Genomic DNA, 16,614 nt, shown 5'->3' with positions numbered 1-16,614 from the left:
CAAAGTAATTAAGCAGTACAATTACAAGAGAAGGAAAAGAGGCTTTGAACAATGATAGAATACAGTAAATCTTTTTTTCAGGTTTTCATCTAAATTTAGATTGGAAACTAAAAGAGGAAAGACATGGCAAGAAATTAGGAGAGAAAAAGTTTATCCCAGTCATAAATGGTTCCCAAAGCTAGGACTAGAAATATAAAAAGAGGACTTTCTTACAAATTTTGTGCAGCAGTGTGGCAGCCTATAGGAAATGGGAGTGGTGTCTCAACTCCTTATGCTTGACGTTTAACTTTTCTGTTGGGTTCTTCTTGCCCTTCACCCCACAAGATTTATATTAAAATATTTTAAGGTTTTCTGCCTATAGTGTGTTTATTGGCTTGTCATTATGCTAATGTAATTATGTCTTTACTATAAAGGATTCTCAAATCATGTTTTGTTTTGTCTTTTTACTCCCAGCCTGTTTGACGGTTTTGCAGATGGACTAGGAGTTGCTGAAGCTATTTCATATGTGGATCCTCAGTTCCTCACTTACATGGCTCTAGAAGAACGCTTAGCCCAGGCTATGGAGGTATTTTAGTGACCCCTGTGTAGATTAGTGGGATACAAAGTGATAAAATTAAAGGTTTTTTAAAACTACTTTTAAGAAAAGGTGAATAATTTTCTCACCAATTTAATAATAATTACTGAATAGTGATTTAGTACGTGTATACAAATTATACTTGACATCCTGCCAATTTGCCTAAAATTATAATATTTTCCAGTTTTTACTGCAGAATGTAAGGTATATTGCTTGCATTTAGAAAATACACTAACTCTGTTGAATTCTACAGGTCTGTGAATCAGAATATTTTATACACACACATAATTTGTGAAATGAAATGAAAAATCTCTAAAGCTGTATTACAAATCTCTTCCTCTTTTTGGTTCTTATGGCTTCTAAATCTGTCTTGCTGCTTAATGCAGTTAGAAAATTTACTCTCCCTCATCCCCTCACACATACACATGTTAATAAATGTGTCACATTTGGTGACTGTCTTGACTTCTTTGCTTTATTTGACTGCAACACCAGAAACTTGTTCATAATTTTATTTTCCTATAGTCAAAAACTCAAGCATTTTCATGTTTGGAAACTTCCACTGCACTAGTGGATTTCATTTTAAGAAGTATTTCTTTAAATCACTATTTCCAAAGTGATCCAAAGTAGAGGAACAGTAATAATGTGAATGAGCCAAGAGTGAAAGAACAAACTGAATGAGGGGACTTTCAGGAACATTAGCATTTTATCTTGAAATTTTATGAGACTAGAAAGTCCAGTTTAGATTCATAAATAGTAGGTAGAGACAGACCTATTTATCTGTTGGCACACACGCACATGCACATGTACACACACTTAAGTTAGCTCTGCTTTGACATCACTTTTTTAAGTGTGTGTAATCTTCCATGGAGATGATCGCCTCAGTTATAGTATATATATTTTTCTTACAGTGACCATAGCAGAAATATTATGTGTTGTGGCGATCAAATGTATAGAAATACCTAATCACTATGTAGTGTACAATGTAGTTGACTGTAAGTGTAGTAGTAGTGTTGTAAGTCAGATATACTTCAAAAACAGACTCACTCAGAAAAAAAGAGATCAGATTTGTGGTTACTAGAGGCAGGGGTTGGGGGAAAGGGAAAATTGGATGAAGGAAGTCCAAAGGTATAAACTTCCAATTGTAAGCTAAAGAAGTACTAGGGATGTAATGTACTTCATGATAAATGTAATTAACACTGCTGCATGTTATATCTGAAAATTGTTAAGAGTAAATCCTGAGAGTTCTCGTCACAAGGAAATCATTTTTTTCCTACTTCTTTAATTTTGTATCTCTGTTGAGGTGATGGATGATCAGTAAACTTACTGCGATAATCATTTCACAATGTACATAAGTCAGATCGTTATGCTGTATACCCTTAAACACACACAGTGCTGTGTGTGCTGTATGTCAATTATATGTCAGTGAAACTGGGAGGAAAAAAAAATAAAGAAATATTGTGTACTAGAAGAAAAGTCAGAGAGTATCATGAGACAGGATAATATACTTAAGGCTTTTCCCAGAGTATATAACTTACCTTGCCAAATTCTGACACATTTGGACCAATTGCACAGCATAATAACCTGCATTAGAATAGAACTGTAAAGATTAAGGAGTTAAGTAAATTGTAAGTGACCACATGGAATATATCAATTTTAGAGTCTGGTTTCACAGTGCTTAAATAGTTTTTTCCATAATTATGCTAGTGGTTTATGATCTCCTACAATATGGAGATATCTTTAAAGAGAAATTTTAAAAATTAAAATAAAAGTTTTATTATTTTTACTAATGGGAAATGTGACATTTGATTGGCATCTTGAAGGAAGAGTCAGAGAGATTGGTCATGAGAGGTCATGCTAGGTGAAGGCATTAGCGGAGTGGACAAAGACAAGAGGCAAGAAGGAACATAGTGTGTCCAGGGAACATACAGTCCCCACATTGTTGGCTTCTGCTCTCAGAACAACCACTTTCAGTTATTCTTACGTATCTATCCTTCTGTTTCTGATCAATGGTGTTATGTCTCCCTTCCCCACAGCATAACAGCTTCCTCAGATTAGTGCTTTGCTTTATTTTATTTGAATTTGATTGGAACATGTTTCACTCCGAGAGAATCAGTGCAGTTCATTCTTATCACTCTTTAGAAATCTTTATTTTTCTAGGTTTAGCATGGACTTAATCATTTTGAAAAAAGAAGCTGAAATAATTTATAATTTCGATTTTTCCTCTTAGACTTAATACCAACACTCTTTAAATGAAGCAAAAACAAGTAATAAGACAAACTGAGGGCTTTTATTTGTTTTTTTCTCAAGCAGCCTCGTCTCTTTGGCAGTAATTGTTTTCATTTCTGTTATTTTTCCAATACTAGACTGATCTTCCTTTGCACATAGTAGCCATTGGTGAGTGTGTTAGCAGCAAACATTTGCCTTGTATCTCTGTCTCAAATTTAAGAACAGGGCAGAATATTTAGGATCTTTAACTGAAACAATGATATCAAAGCTTTTTACTCACTCCCAAAGAGATTTTGAAAAAAAAAATTCCTTTGCACGTCTTTATGTTGACATCTAAAATTTTTTAGCATAAACCCTAAGTAATATTATTTACCCTATCATGCCTCTTTGCAATAAAAAGTATGTTCAGGAATTAAAATGTGAAAAAGAAAATTGGTGTAGATTGAGTTAAAATTGTAGTGTCTGTTGATAAAAAAATAAACTTTTATAAATTTTGATAAATAATTACTTAAGCATAAAGTAAAACTTAAATGGAAATGTGTATCTTAATGAGATAAAGGCTTTTTTTCCCTATTTTATGAGTGAAGGTTATTTATTCCTAGAATGAGACATAGTTTGGCATCAACTTTATTTCTGTTTTTCATCTTTATGAGTATAAACTTAAGAAACCTTATTCAAATAAATAAATTGGTAGGGATGAAAGGAGTTTATCATAGCATTGTAACTCCATTCTTCTGAGATACTTGCCAAAAATCACAAAAATGTGACAAGTTGTTTAGATCCTCCTTCAGTTTGAAAATAGAGTTGGAAGCCATCTACAAAGATTTATTGTCAGTCATTATCATTCATTGTGACCCCAGCATTTCAGACTGCCCCTTCAAACAGGTAAGAAGTATGCTTTTATTTATAAAATAAAAAAAAGGTTAGTATAAAAAGGAATGTGGGAACAGAAGAATCAGCATGATACTTTGACAGCAGATGCATTCTTGGGCAGATCCATTTGAGAAAGATTACATAAGAAAAAAATTTTGTATGTATGTATATATATATAATTTTTGTATATATATATTTTTATTGAAGTATAGTCAGTTTACAATGGGTCAGTTGCTCGTGTACAGCACAATGCTTCAGTAATACATGAACATACAGATATTCATTTTCATATTTTTCACCATAAGTTACTACAATATATTGAATATATAGTTCCCTGTGCTATACAGTATGAACTTGTTGTTTTTCTATTTTGTATGTATTAGGATCTGCAACTCTCGAACTCCCAATTTATCTCTTCCCACCCCCTTCCCCGCTGGTAACCATAAGTTTGTTTTTTGTGTCTGTGAATCTGTTTCTGTTTTGTAAATAAGTTCTTTTTTTTTTTTTTCTTAGATTCCACATATAAGTGATATCATACGGTATTTTTCTCTCTCTTTCTGGCTTCACTTAGAATGACAATCTCTAGGTCCACCCATGTTGCTACAATGGCATTATTTTATTATTTTTATGGCTAAGTAGTATTCCATTGTATAAATATACCACAATTAATTGAAATTGAGTCTCCTAGGACTCTCCATGCCCACGGACCCTTCAGATAGTCTTTACATATTTACAGAGCACCTCGTATGCCGAGAGTGTAGGCCTTAGGTAGGTGGTACATGAAGTAAGCATATGGACTTTTTTTTAAATTAATTAATTAATTTTTTAATTGAAGTATAGCCAGTTTGCATGGGATTTGGAGTTAGATTGGTTCTTTTAGGCTATGTGACCTTGGATAGTTCACTTAACCAAAGTTTTAGGTCCTCATCCACAAAATGGGAATAACAAAATTTACCTCATGGGTTATTGTGAGATTGTGTTAAAGCACTTGGCAAAATACCTGGTACTGGGGGAAGCTGTCAGTAAATGGCTGTATTCAAAGATATATTCAAATTAACAATCAACCAAGTGGTAATCATCTAGCAAGTCTGGATTCAGTGGTCGTTCAAAATTAGTATTAAATCATTTGTCAAAAGTCTTCACTCTTTAAAAACTAAATCCTGTTTTATTCTTTAGAAACTAAATTTTATGCTAACAAAGGATTATGCTACTTAAAGCCTAGCTGTATCCCAGTTGGGCTATTTAAGCCACTTAGTTGTCTTTCTGACTCTTGGACTAACATTTGAATATATATTGTACTAAGATACAGACAAATTTTTATAAATGTTCATAGCAGTAGCTTTAAAATGGTCTCTCTTGCTCTTGTTGCTTATAAATGATCCCAGATCACCTTAAATATATGTCAGTACCAAGGCAATAAATTATTTTTTCATATATTGAAATTTCAGGTATTTATTAGCACTGCAGATATGCAGGTAATGATCAGAAAGGAATAATGAACCCACTGAGACAAACATATATTAAAGCATAGTTAGCTGGAACAACCTCCAAAATGGAACTTCCTATAAATAGTATCCCTTCTTTTTGTTTATGTATAGCACAGATGAGTTCTTGCTGAGTGTATCTTGAGAAGTACATAGGAGATTCATGATTATAGTTATTCATGAGACAGAAGGGACAAATAATAGGCTCTTACTTTCCATTTCCTATCTCCTGATGGGAAAGTTTAAAATAAAGAATTATTAACTGCCACAGGGGATTAGAGTAAAAGGGAATTGTTTAGAAATGAATAATGACAATCTAAAGAATATAGAAAAGGCACTATAAGGAACAGCCATCACCCAGGATCACCTAAGGAAGGGTCCCCGCTCTGCTTCAGAGCTGGGATCCATGCCTTGATGGAGCTGGCACAGCTGTACCTCACTGAATAGCAGAGAAGTCACTATGGTACTGTGCTGGCAGAAGTTGCTGGAAATCAGCCCTGTAGGGTGCCGGGGAAAGCTATTCATAGGGAGGTGTCTAACTGGAAACACTGCTAAAGAACTGTCCACGGTGGATGCTGAGGGAAGCTGCTGGCCACAGCGTGCTCCTGGACACATGCATTACAGGAGCTAGGTGCTGGAGAAGCTGTGCACATTGCAGGAGTCTGGTGCTGGAATCATGCCTGATAACCAATTCTGTATCCATCTGGGCTCAGTCAGAGAGAAAACAATAGTTTGAACAGGCTAAGTTTGATACAAAGAATTGCTAACTACAGTTAGGCTACTAGGAAGTAAAGTGAACTCTAAAGAATGTAGGAATAGCAGATTTAAGGAAATGCCTTCGGGCTGAGATAAAGCACTTGACACCCCTACCGCCGCCCCCAGGGCAGAGATCCAGACTGTGTTGAAGAGGACACAACCATGGCTCTTAGAGAAGTGTTTGTGCTACTGTGCTTGCAGAACTTGATAGAAATCTGCCCTCTGGATCTTGGCAAAATTCTTCCCCTGGAATGCTGGAGAAACTGTTCACAGGGAGGTGACTAACTGGAAGCACTCTGCTACAAAACCACCCAAGATGGGTGCCGGGGGAAGCTGCCGACCACCTTATACCTCAGCTGTCAGGTGCTGGAGAAACTGCGTATACTTCTGGATCCAAGCGCCTCACTCTGTCTACTTCTGTGACTGGCTTATTTCAATTAGCATAATGCCTTTAATGTTCATCCATGTTGTAGCATATTCAGAATTCCCTTCTTTTTGAAGGCTGAATAATACTCCATTGCATGCATATCCACTTTTTTCCAGCTTTATTGAGATATCATTAACATATAACATTGTGTAAGCTTAAGGTGTACAGGTTGATTTGATACTGTGAAATGATTATCACAGAGTTGGTTAACCTCTATCACCTCACATAATTACTATTTCTTTCTTGTGTTGAGGACATTTAAGATTTACTCTCTTACAGCTTTCAAATATATAATACAATATTGTTATCTATAATCACCATGCTCTCACTTAGATCCCCAGAACTTGTTCACCTAATAACTGGAAGTTTGTGCCCTTTGACCAGTAGTTGCCCATTCCTCCCAACCCCCAGTCCCTGGCAACCACCACTGGCCACATTCTATCTTTCATGAGTTGAACCTGCCCAGTATGTTAACTTTCTTTCATGTTATTGATCTCACACAGGAACTCCTAAGTTGGAAGAGTAACCACTCTTAAGAAAATATAAGTATGATGGGCAAGTATGTGGTTATTGAGACAAGACAGGTTTTTGTTGTACTTGGGAACAGGGCTTTTTCTTTTGGTATGTTTTTTGATTTCTTGGTTCGATGGTGGTGATGATGATTCCCTTTGGTAGGAGGCAAATAGGGCAGGGACTGAAGCAAAAGAAACCAACAGGAAGAGAATAATGGTGGGTATAATTTTGAAAGATACCCCTGAAAATAGTTTTCCATTACTGTTTTAAAAAGTGTTTTCTAACAAAGAAACGTGACTTCATTTTCAGACTGCCCTAGCACATTTGGAGTCTCTTGCAGTGGATGTTGAGGTGGCTAATCCACCAGCCAGTAAGGAGAGCATTGACGGTCTTCCGGAGACCCTTGTTCTTGAAGATCACACTGGTAAGGGCAAGAAGTTGGTCTCTCATGTCGAATGACACACTACAATGCAAGTATATTATCAGTGCACCTAGAAGATAAAATACTATCAGAAGCTTTCATTAGATTTTCTGTGAAAGCTAATTCTGACAGACTTACCTAGTAGACGGATTTTTTAATTTATCAAGTGATCGACTGCAACAGATGTTCTCCAGTCAGCTTTTCTACAAAAGCCATGTTTGTTAAATTCCAGATTGTCGTGTATTAAGCAGACACACGTTTGCCAATTAATTTATCAAAGTCCAGTTCTTTTGTCTTTCATAGGTATCATGTATGAGTTAATATGTTGATTTTCAATTTTACTAAAATTGAACTTTACAGGATTGATAAATTATTTCTTTTCAGCTATTGGTCAGGAGCAATGCTGTCCAATCTGTTGCAGTGAGTATATTAAGGATGACATAGCAACAGAGTTACCCTGTCACCATTTCTTTCACAAACCCTGTGTCTCAATTTGGCTACAAAAGGTGAGTTTCAGATTTACTTTTGTTTGAAATATGTTCAAGGGTGTTTATTGAAACAATATTTTTGAAAACAACCTTTAATTCCCGCAAAGAGACAGAATTAAAGTATGGAAGTTTTGCTTTTTAAAAACTAGTATTTTAATAATTTCTCCTACAATTTAATAATAGTAATGTCTTTTAAGACTATTTTATTTAGCTATGTACTTGCAGTACTTTTTTAATTCAGTGTTAAAATTTGGTTACCTTTTAATGATCACAGATTAATGATAATATCAAACTATTTTATCTTACTAACATTGTATAAAAGACAATATAGACAAATGATTTTAGCTAATTACATCTGTAATGATATCCCTCAAATTTGGTATTTTCAAAAATATCTTAAGCAAAGAAGCCTTTGGGACTACTCAGAGTAACTATAACATAAGGATGTTCTACTAGTATGGATTGGTGTCTCTAAAAATGTGTCTGAGAAGTAATTTAATACCCTACCAAGTACCTCTAATTCAGACTTTTATGTACTGTTTTTGAATGTTTACCCAATAATTTTAAAGTATATTTGAATTACTTAAGAATAAAAGAAAGTATTTTATTTAAATCTTTTCACTGAACTGTGTTTGCATAAAGGATATTTGCATGCAGTTCAGCAGAAATTCCCAAATCACTTTCCCAGTGTATTTACTTAGTGATGTGGCTCCCTTTCTTCTCTATAACCACTCCTTCCCTTCTCCGCTCTCTCCTTCCCCCCTTCTTTTCTTTCCTTCTTCTTTGCCGTTGCTCCCCTTCTACTGCTACTTCATCTTTGTCAAAACTGTAGTTAATATCTGTAAAATCCAATGGAGAAATGTCCATTGTTCCTTTATGGAATATAAAGTTTCTGTCTAGGCTTTTAGGGCCTTCTGTGATCTAGTCTGTCTCTTCAGATTTATCCCTCTGTACATTTGCTCATATTTGCTTATCTTGGTGTGGTCTCCCCCTTACTGTAAGAGTAGATGATCTAGGTCGGTCCAGCTTAAATTGCATGTCTTCTATCCTTAATACCCACTTTCTTTAAACTCCTATGATGATATCAGAGCCTTAAGAAGGATCTAGTGTTTTGAGTACCTGCTCTGTGTTATTACTGCTAGGTGATTCATGTGTATTTTCCCATTTCACCCTCACAGTAACTCTGGGATATATTGGTATCCTTATTCTCATTTTCCAACAATTGTTGCTTATCCAAGGTTACACAGCTAATGTGGTTGATCAAGACTGCACTTACCTGTGTGACTCTAAAATGTTGCTGTATGGCAGGTGCATAGTGGCTGTTTACTGAGTTAAATTCTCATGTAAATATTGTATGTGTTGTACAGTTTTGATTTGTCGTTGATTTTGTTTTAACCCAAGGTAATAATCTCTAGTCTCTCTCCTGTCAGGAAACAACTTATGTGAGGTCTTTCCCCTGGGGAGAAGGTTCCTAAGATAAAAATCTTTGTCACCTTCAACAGTATGATTTCTTCAACTTGTTTTCTGTCAGGGAGATCTCGTTGGGGAAAAGACCAGATTTGTGAGGGGATAATCTATCGCCAGATGACATATCTCTATAGTCTTCCATTGGTTCTAAAATAGTGTGCTCCCAGTCTGCTTCCCCTGTCCCACCTTCCCTCGTTGATTTGTTTTATCATTTAGAGGGCACATCATTCTCCATATCTTTTTGAAAAGGAATTACGTGGTTTATGAAGAAGGTCTGTGGTCCATCTGCTTTGACATATCTGTGCTACACTAAAGTGAGGCTTTAGTATATATGAGGAAGATCTTAGGGTGATGATTTGATCTAATAAATATGTGAATTAATTAGTTCCGTGGTTTGTCTAATACATACATCATAGATATAATAATAATAATAATAATTCAGTTCAGGTGAGGATGTGCCCTGTGACTCCTTGCCACTCTCATAGCACCAGTGCCAAGTGGAGAGTGTAATAGACTCTCAGTTAATACTTACTAAATGAAAGATGAGTGACCTAAAAGATACAAACATGGTTAGGTGACAGTGTTTACCCTCAAAGAAAAGTAAAATCTGATGAAGAGGAAATAGCATCAAACTTTCATCTCTCTGTATTGTGTGGTTTTCAAGTTTCTTTAGTTCTGTTTTTAAGTTAGTTGACCTGTTTTTAGAAAAGTGATTTTTTTTTCCTTTATGAAGAGACTTTGCGGTAGTTAAAACCTTCCCATTGGCTCTGAACGTGTTGCTTCCTCCCCGCAGTCTGGAACGTGCCCCGTGTGCCGCCGTCATTTCCCTCCTGCTGTGATGGAAACGTCCGCAGCGGCTTCCTCTGAGCCTGAGCACGACGCCCCACCAGCAGCCAACAGCGCTGCAGAGGCCCCCTGAACCCTAGCACTGAGCGAGATCAGTCTATCAGAGTAAACCTACGGACTGCTTCTAAGTCTGATGTGCAAATAATTATATATAAATATATTAAAAATGCTATATATAGTCTATGCCATAGTTTAGAAAGAGTATTAACCTTTCTAAACTAAATTTAGGTTTGCAGAAAGTACTAAGCATTTTCAAGCTGAATGTTGAAACAGTGCATCCATTTTCTTTAGTTTAATATGTTATTATTTGTAAAGTGCAGCTTATCAATTAACTTTCTCCAAAAGAAATAATCATCTATGTGGCACACATTATTGGTTTTGTCTGAAGTACCGCCACTAAGTGATTATAATTAAGCTCTCCTATTTGCATCAAATGTGAAGATTGTGATCATAACAGTAGCAAAATTTGGTTTCATTGGAAATAAAGAATTCTGGGCATGCTTTTTCATTGGTCCCTTTGCTTTTGCCTCATCAAAACCTCTTGGTTCATAATACTGAGTTGTTTCATAAGAAGGTATCTACTCTCTCATCTTTGTTTAAAATTAGGACTTTTTAGAATGCCAAACAAAACTTCTGGCTAGAGCATCAAAAATTTTTAAATCTTAAATGTAATCCCCTTGAAATGGTTAGACAGTAAAATAAATGTTTATATTTTAAATGGTGGATGTACTTAAAGTAAAGTTAGTAAAATATATGAACAGTCTAGTGTGCTCAGCACTTGGTACAATGAGTTGGATTAGATGGCCTTATGAAATCCTTTCTACTTGGTTGAAGTTATACTTGAAGGTCCAGAACACTCATGGCACATTTGTGTAATAAATTTTAGATATAGTTAAAGGTAATTTTGGCTGCAAAATATTTGGAAAGTCTGAAAACAGGCATAAGGTGTTTAAAAACACTCATTCTGTCATATCACAAAGGAAAATCTGAATCCTTAAAAAACGAGATTGTCAATTGTACTAACTGGTATAAATCATAAAATTGATGGAGTGTAGGACAAATTTGGCCACACCTTTTACAACATGTCTAAACCTTACTGTGTTATAATTTATTATTTTAAAATATTGCTGAACAAGGATTATCCATGTTACATTATCAGCGTTTGTTTCTTCACCCTAATTTATTTTAATAAAATTATTCACCTGGAAATAAAATAGGAATTGGTAATTTCAAGTTAAGCCATGGATGAAAAAGGAGTAGATTTATATGATTTCCTAGAGACTGAATAGAACTGAACATGTAACACGGTTCCTTTGTTATTTTCCTTTTTCTAAAAGAGAGAAGAAGATGATGACCTCAGATTACCCTCTGGAAGAGTTCTGTTCACAGGCTTTTACAAAACTGAGGAAATTAGCTTCCCTTATTCTTTTTTATGGGAAATTTGACCCAGAGGGTTATCTTTATACATGTAATACCAAACTAAGACTGCACAGCTTTCTGTTTAGGTGATCACACCTAGTAGGCAAGTATGTATCAACATGGACATAATATTCAGCTTTCAGGTGTGATTCGGTATCAGCAGCAGAGTGGTGGGTGTTAGAATCCCACATTTGAGCGAGTCAGATAGTAAAGCACATAGTGAGTGTACATCCATCCAAGTAGTGCATTGATCGTTTAGTTTGGACACATACAAGGAATATTTATATGACTTCCCAAATATAAAATTACATTTTATTTGTGTAATTTCTCTGAGTATTTATATTCCATCTCTTTTCTCCACTCTTAAAAATAAATGAAATTTCACTGTTGGCACATTTGAGGCTTAAATATAAGGAACATAACACTTGCATTCTGATTTTTGCATATATTGTAAATGTGTCTGGTATTTACAGCAAAATACTGTGTATCCTTTTACGGGCAAAACAAAATTGAACATTGCATGCATGTAATGTGGTAACTGTACTTTAGGGGTTCTTTGGGGCTTCTGTGACTTTGGAAATGCTTACATTCAGGCCTTAATGTTGCATTAGGTAGCATGTTTTCCTTTCCTTCTGATGTATATAGTCACTGTTGTATAAACTAATCTTTGCTTGTTTTCTACTCTGTGATCTTTCCATATCATATTTCATTGACGATCAGTTAGTGTCAAGGAGTCAAATCAGATTAAAATTAATTCTCATGTGTATATTGTGGAAATTTGTGGCTAGTGTGATTTTTTTGTTGTTGTTATTGTTTGTTTCCTTTAAGTAATACTGATCAGTTGTGACACTTACTGGTTAAACGGACATTGCTACAGATTTCTCTGTAATAAGCCACACATTATATTTAGGCAGGCAGTAGAAAGGGACCTTGGTTTTTTTCTTCTAGATAGCAGCTGTCCCAGAGAAAATATTTCTTCTTTGCCTGTTAAGATTTAGCTGTTATCTGCCAGTTGTTATAAGGTTTTGGTTCCAAATTCAACCAGCAGTGTTGAGAACTGAACTTAAGATAGCTGTTGTACTTTTTGCTTTCCATCTGTTTCTGTCTTTCATTCTTGGCTCCCTACTTTCTATAAACAGCTGCTATGAAGGAGAAAAGTTGAGTAAGAATTGGCCTAAAAGTTCTTTAAAAAGAAAATTGAGATTTTAGAGTTTCCATTGTAACAGGCTGATAAAAGCTAAGGCTGCCAAGTTAAGGCACCAAAATATTGTTTGATCATATCGTGGGTCCTTCTGAAAAAGTAAAGAATACATGGAGGTAAATTAGAAGTATAAATGTTAATTACAATGTTGTTTCTCTTATTTCGCTATTATATGTTAAGTGACTTGATCTAATAATTTTATTTTTATAAACATTTTCTTCTTGTAATATGAATGCTGATATTTAAAGGTAGATCTATGTGGTTTTCTTTTGTGTTTCTTAATTGTTTCTCTCTAAGCTAACTCTTAAGATTATTTGTGATCTGGATTTATATATAAACTGTTAAATATATGTGAACTGTTAAAATGGAATGCAAGTTTTTCAAAAGCCCAGGTCTAAATGTAATGGGTTTATTGTTCTACAACCCCAGTCCATCATTTTTCTTGTGAATCATAAACAATAAACAGGATATACTCAGTGGTCATTTCTAATATTTAATTGTGTAGTCGTATCATTTCTATGATGTAACCCCCTGGAGGATTTAGCATATTTAATAGCAAAAAACACAGCTTAAGGAAGTCTGGAATAGATTCCTGAGAACATGATTTTATAGTCCTTTAACTATGATCTAAGAAGGAAGATCCTTAAAAGAGACCCCAGCTATTCAGAAGTGATTGATGAACTTCCAGAGTTGGAATCACTCAGCACCCCTACAGGGATTGGATTTAATTGTTAGAAGTATGCCATCTGAACGTCCTATAAATAACACATACGTGAAACTAGACGAAAGGCCCTGTCTCATCTGTGCGGACACCTCTTCATATCTTCGGGCTTCACACTTTTCTCAGATCTTGCATGAAATCTATTCCAGACCAGCCTGGCATTGGCTCTTTCAGTCCCTTTCTTAAAATGTAGGTTGCTCAGAACTAAACACAGTTTTTCTGTGGTCTGACTAGAGCAAGGGTCCAGAGGCATTATTGCCAGCTTCAAAATGGTTCTCGAATGATTGTTTTGACTAGTGTGTGTTGATATTATTATCATCACCATCACTATTAGGCAAGCATGTCACATTGTTGTCTCTTGCTGCACTTAAAGCACTGCTGGTAAGCCAGGTGCACAACCAATAATTACTTCACAATTTCTTCTTAGCCTAATTGAAGGACTGCATTCATCCCTATTAAATTTAATTTGTAAAGGTCCGTATGAACTCTGATTCTTCCTCTCAGCCTGTGTCAGCTCCAGCTGTGATGAAGTGTGCCTTTGGTATTCAGGGGCTCTGTCCAGGTTACTGGTAAGTACTGTGCAGAAGAGGGTGAAATGCAGACCCTCTGCAGAATGCCACTCTAGACTGCCCTCCCGGTGGCTTTGATCCATCAGTCAGTCCTTTGGGTGCAGTTGTCGAAGCACCTACCAGTCACTTCAGTGCTTATGTTTTTCCATGTTCCCTAAAAGGACACTGTCAGAAATTCTGTCATGTTTGGCCAACGAGCAGATTGCACTCTGAAAGTAGCCTGTAATCTATATTAAATCAAGCAGTTGAATGTAATTAGCTAGAAATGCTTCACTCTTAGTGAAACCATAGCACCTCCTTTTCTAACTGCTCACATGCCATCTGTTAATCTTCCCTAGAATTTGATAAGGGACCAATGTCAAGCTCATTTTTGGAATCTGCTTTTTTTCCTCTCAAAAATGGTGATATTTGAAGTGACATGACCTTGACCAATCACTCTGCTTCTGTTTTCTCAATAAAGTAAGGATTCTAAAGGTTCAGTACTACTGTTTGTACAGGTTTAAAAAAAAAAAAAAACCCGTTCTTTGTTGATGTGCAAAGTTGTGGGGAAAGAAGGTTTTCTATTATTATTTGATGTCAGCACTATCTTTTGGGATTGATGAATATTTCAGATGAAAATCTTAAAAGCATATTAATCACCTCTTCAGGAGTTGAAGTAATTTGACATGGGAACTTCATTAAATCAAAATAAATAAAATTTAATTAATACCAGTTTTACTAAAAGGCTACATGCCTGGATATGGCAGTTTATTCCATTTTGTATTCTTAGTTTATAATCAGTATGCAGATTTTTAGTGAGTATTAAAGGAGAGAGGTCTTTATCTTATTTTTTTAGAAAGATACTACCTCTTAGCCATTCACTGTCAGAAAGAAATTCTGTAAGCCATCATGATTTCTTTTCCTTTGGTTATAAAACAGCAATTCTTAATAAGATTCATTGATAAAAATACGTTTTTACATTATAAGGCTGGTTCCCGTTTATGAAGTGCCAAATGTTAGATATAGTGTCAGGCTTTCTGTTTTAGCTAACCTTCATAATGAATCTGCAGGATGGTTTATCTTTTCCCAACTGTACAAAAGGAAAAATTGAGTCTTGGTTCTTAAGCAAGAGCCTGAGAACTCTTAAGTAGTTCATGCCACCTTCTTGGGCATGTACTGCCTGTCTGATCAATGTTAATATTTAACTAAGTTGTCTAAGATGCAGTCTTGAGTTTTAAAAAATGGGAAAAATTCTGAAAAATATTTTGTTAGCTTTCCTGGGTCATACGATTTCACTAAATTCTTATAGAGAGACGTTTTTGCCTTACGTAATGTACTGCTGATCAAAGTTCTAACGTCCTCCTTAGTGAAGTTTCTTAGTCATCATTAATATCTGATGACAACTTCCTACCTTCACCTGATTATTTGGGATCCATACGTTATTCTGCAGAGACTCTGTGTGGCCTGAGAGGTGTGTGGCATCCTCTTGTCTCTTCAGCCAGCAAGACCTCACTAATGCAGACATCTGTCTATAAGCCTCTAGCCCTACCCTTAATCAAAAGTCTCTGGATTTCTTCCTTCAGAAGCCATAGACATTTGCCCTCACTCCAAAGAGTGGGACACTTAACCTCAACCTGCTTCATCAGTAGGAACAGACGTTGACAGGATTTCCTTTTGATTTCAGCCCTTAAATGCTACTTTAAATTCTTTCCAGGCATTTAAGCTATGCCCTGGTTCTGTTTGTCTATTTTATTTTCATTTTCGTATTAAAAGATCTCAAGTGTTAACAACTATTGTAAGGGGCTTCACTACATACTATCATGTTGAGCAACCTTTGGTTTCAAATAACTCTTCCTCTTGATGTGGACCAAGGATCCTTCAGATGTGGCATTGCATTCCCCTAAGTTTGGTGCCACTGCAGAATGTCAGCGTTTTTATTTTCATTTAAATTCACATTTAAGGGAGATGAGGATAGGAATGGGACGCTTACAGAGTCAACCTTGTCTAGAAAGCAAGCTCTAGCCTAGATTGGATGATGATGAATCACAGATGAACATGGGTTATGGCCCACATCTCGGTGAGTAAATAGCATCTGAAGATGTTTAAAATTTCTAAATGAAAATTAGTGAGCTTATAAAAATAATACATTAGGCATATCGGCCTGGCACCCTCCCTGAATCTGCCAAAACAATACTTCATCACAGCCAACAAATTAATCGTGTAGCCTTAGCTGCTATCTGTTTTCACGAAAGTTTTTCAAGTGCCTACCCTAGTGCAGCTGTAAACAAGATCACCAAACTCCCTGGCTTCCTCGGGTGTCCCCTCTGGTGAGGAGACCCTAGGACATGTTTTTCCCCAAGCAGCTGGACTCACTGTATGCGAAGGGGTTCATTTTGGCCTGGAAAACGCCTGGCTCACAGGGCTTTTCTGTGGTTATCCAAGCTAGAAACAACCAAAACGGAGAAAAAATAACAAGTGTGAGCCCCCAGGGTGACTAGCTACCAGCAACTACCCTCCTACCCAAGTGATCTATATAGTTAGGTTACTATATTTATAGGTTGAAGATCTCTTGGGAGGTTATATGCCCTATGGCGAGGTAGGTCCTCACAGCCAGGGAAGCTGGAAGGAAGGTATTTTCCCGGGATGGGGC

The 16,614-nt window shown here is 36.0% G+C and overlaps 1 protein-coding gene across 10 annotated transcripts in view; it reads left to right on the top strand.

Moving 5' to 3' along the window:
* Positions 1-13,187, top strand: part of PJA2 (praja ring finger ubiquitin ligase 2) — a 266,911-nt gene extending 253,724 nt beyond the window's left edge. For 8 of the 10 annotated variants that reach the window (XM_031448790.2, XM_031448789.2, XM_064482988.1 and 5 more), the window contains 5 exons: positions 454-565; positions 7,016-7,069; positions 7,163-7,277; positions 7,659-7,780; positions 10,023-13,187. In XM_031448790.2, the coding sequence (XP_031304650.1) occupies positions 454-565; positions 7,016-7,069; positions 7,163-7,277; positions 7,659-7,780; positions 10,023-10,148 (529 nt within the window). In that variant the 3' untranslated portion in view covers positions 10,149-13,187. The remainder of the gene's footprint in view (positions 1-453; positions 566-7,015; positions 7,070-7,162; positions 7,278-7,658; positions 7,781-10,022) is intronic. The other 2 variants (XM_064483004.1, XM_010987527.3) reach the window with 1 other exon arrangement.
* Positions 13,188-16,614: the final 3,427 nt, after the last annotated feature.

Source organism: Camelus dromedarius, chromosome 3, assembly GCF_036321535.1.
Source record: "Camelus dromedarius isolate mCamDro1 chromosome 3, mCamDro1.pat, whole genome shotgun sequence".
In the NCBI taxonomy this organism is placed as follows: domain Eukaryota; kingdom Metazoa; phylum Chordata; class Mammalia; order Artiodactyla; family Camelidae; genus Camelus; species Camelus dromedarius.
The sequence above is the reverse complement of the archived record's forward strand: the minus strand, read 5'-3'. Positions and strand labels throughout refer to the sequence as shown.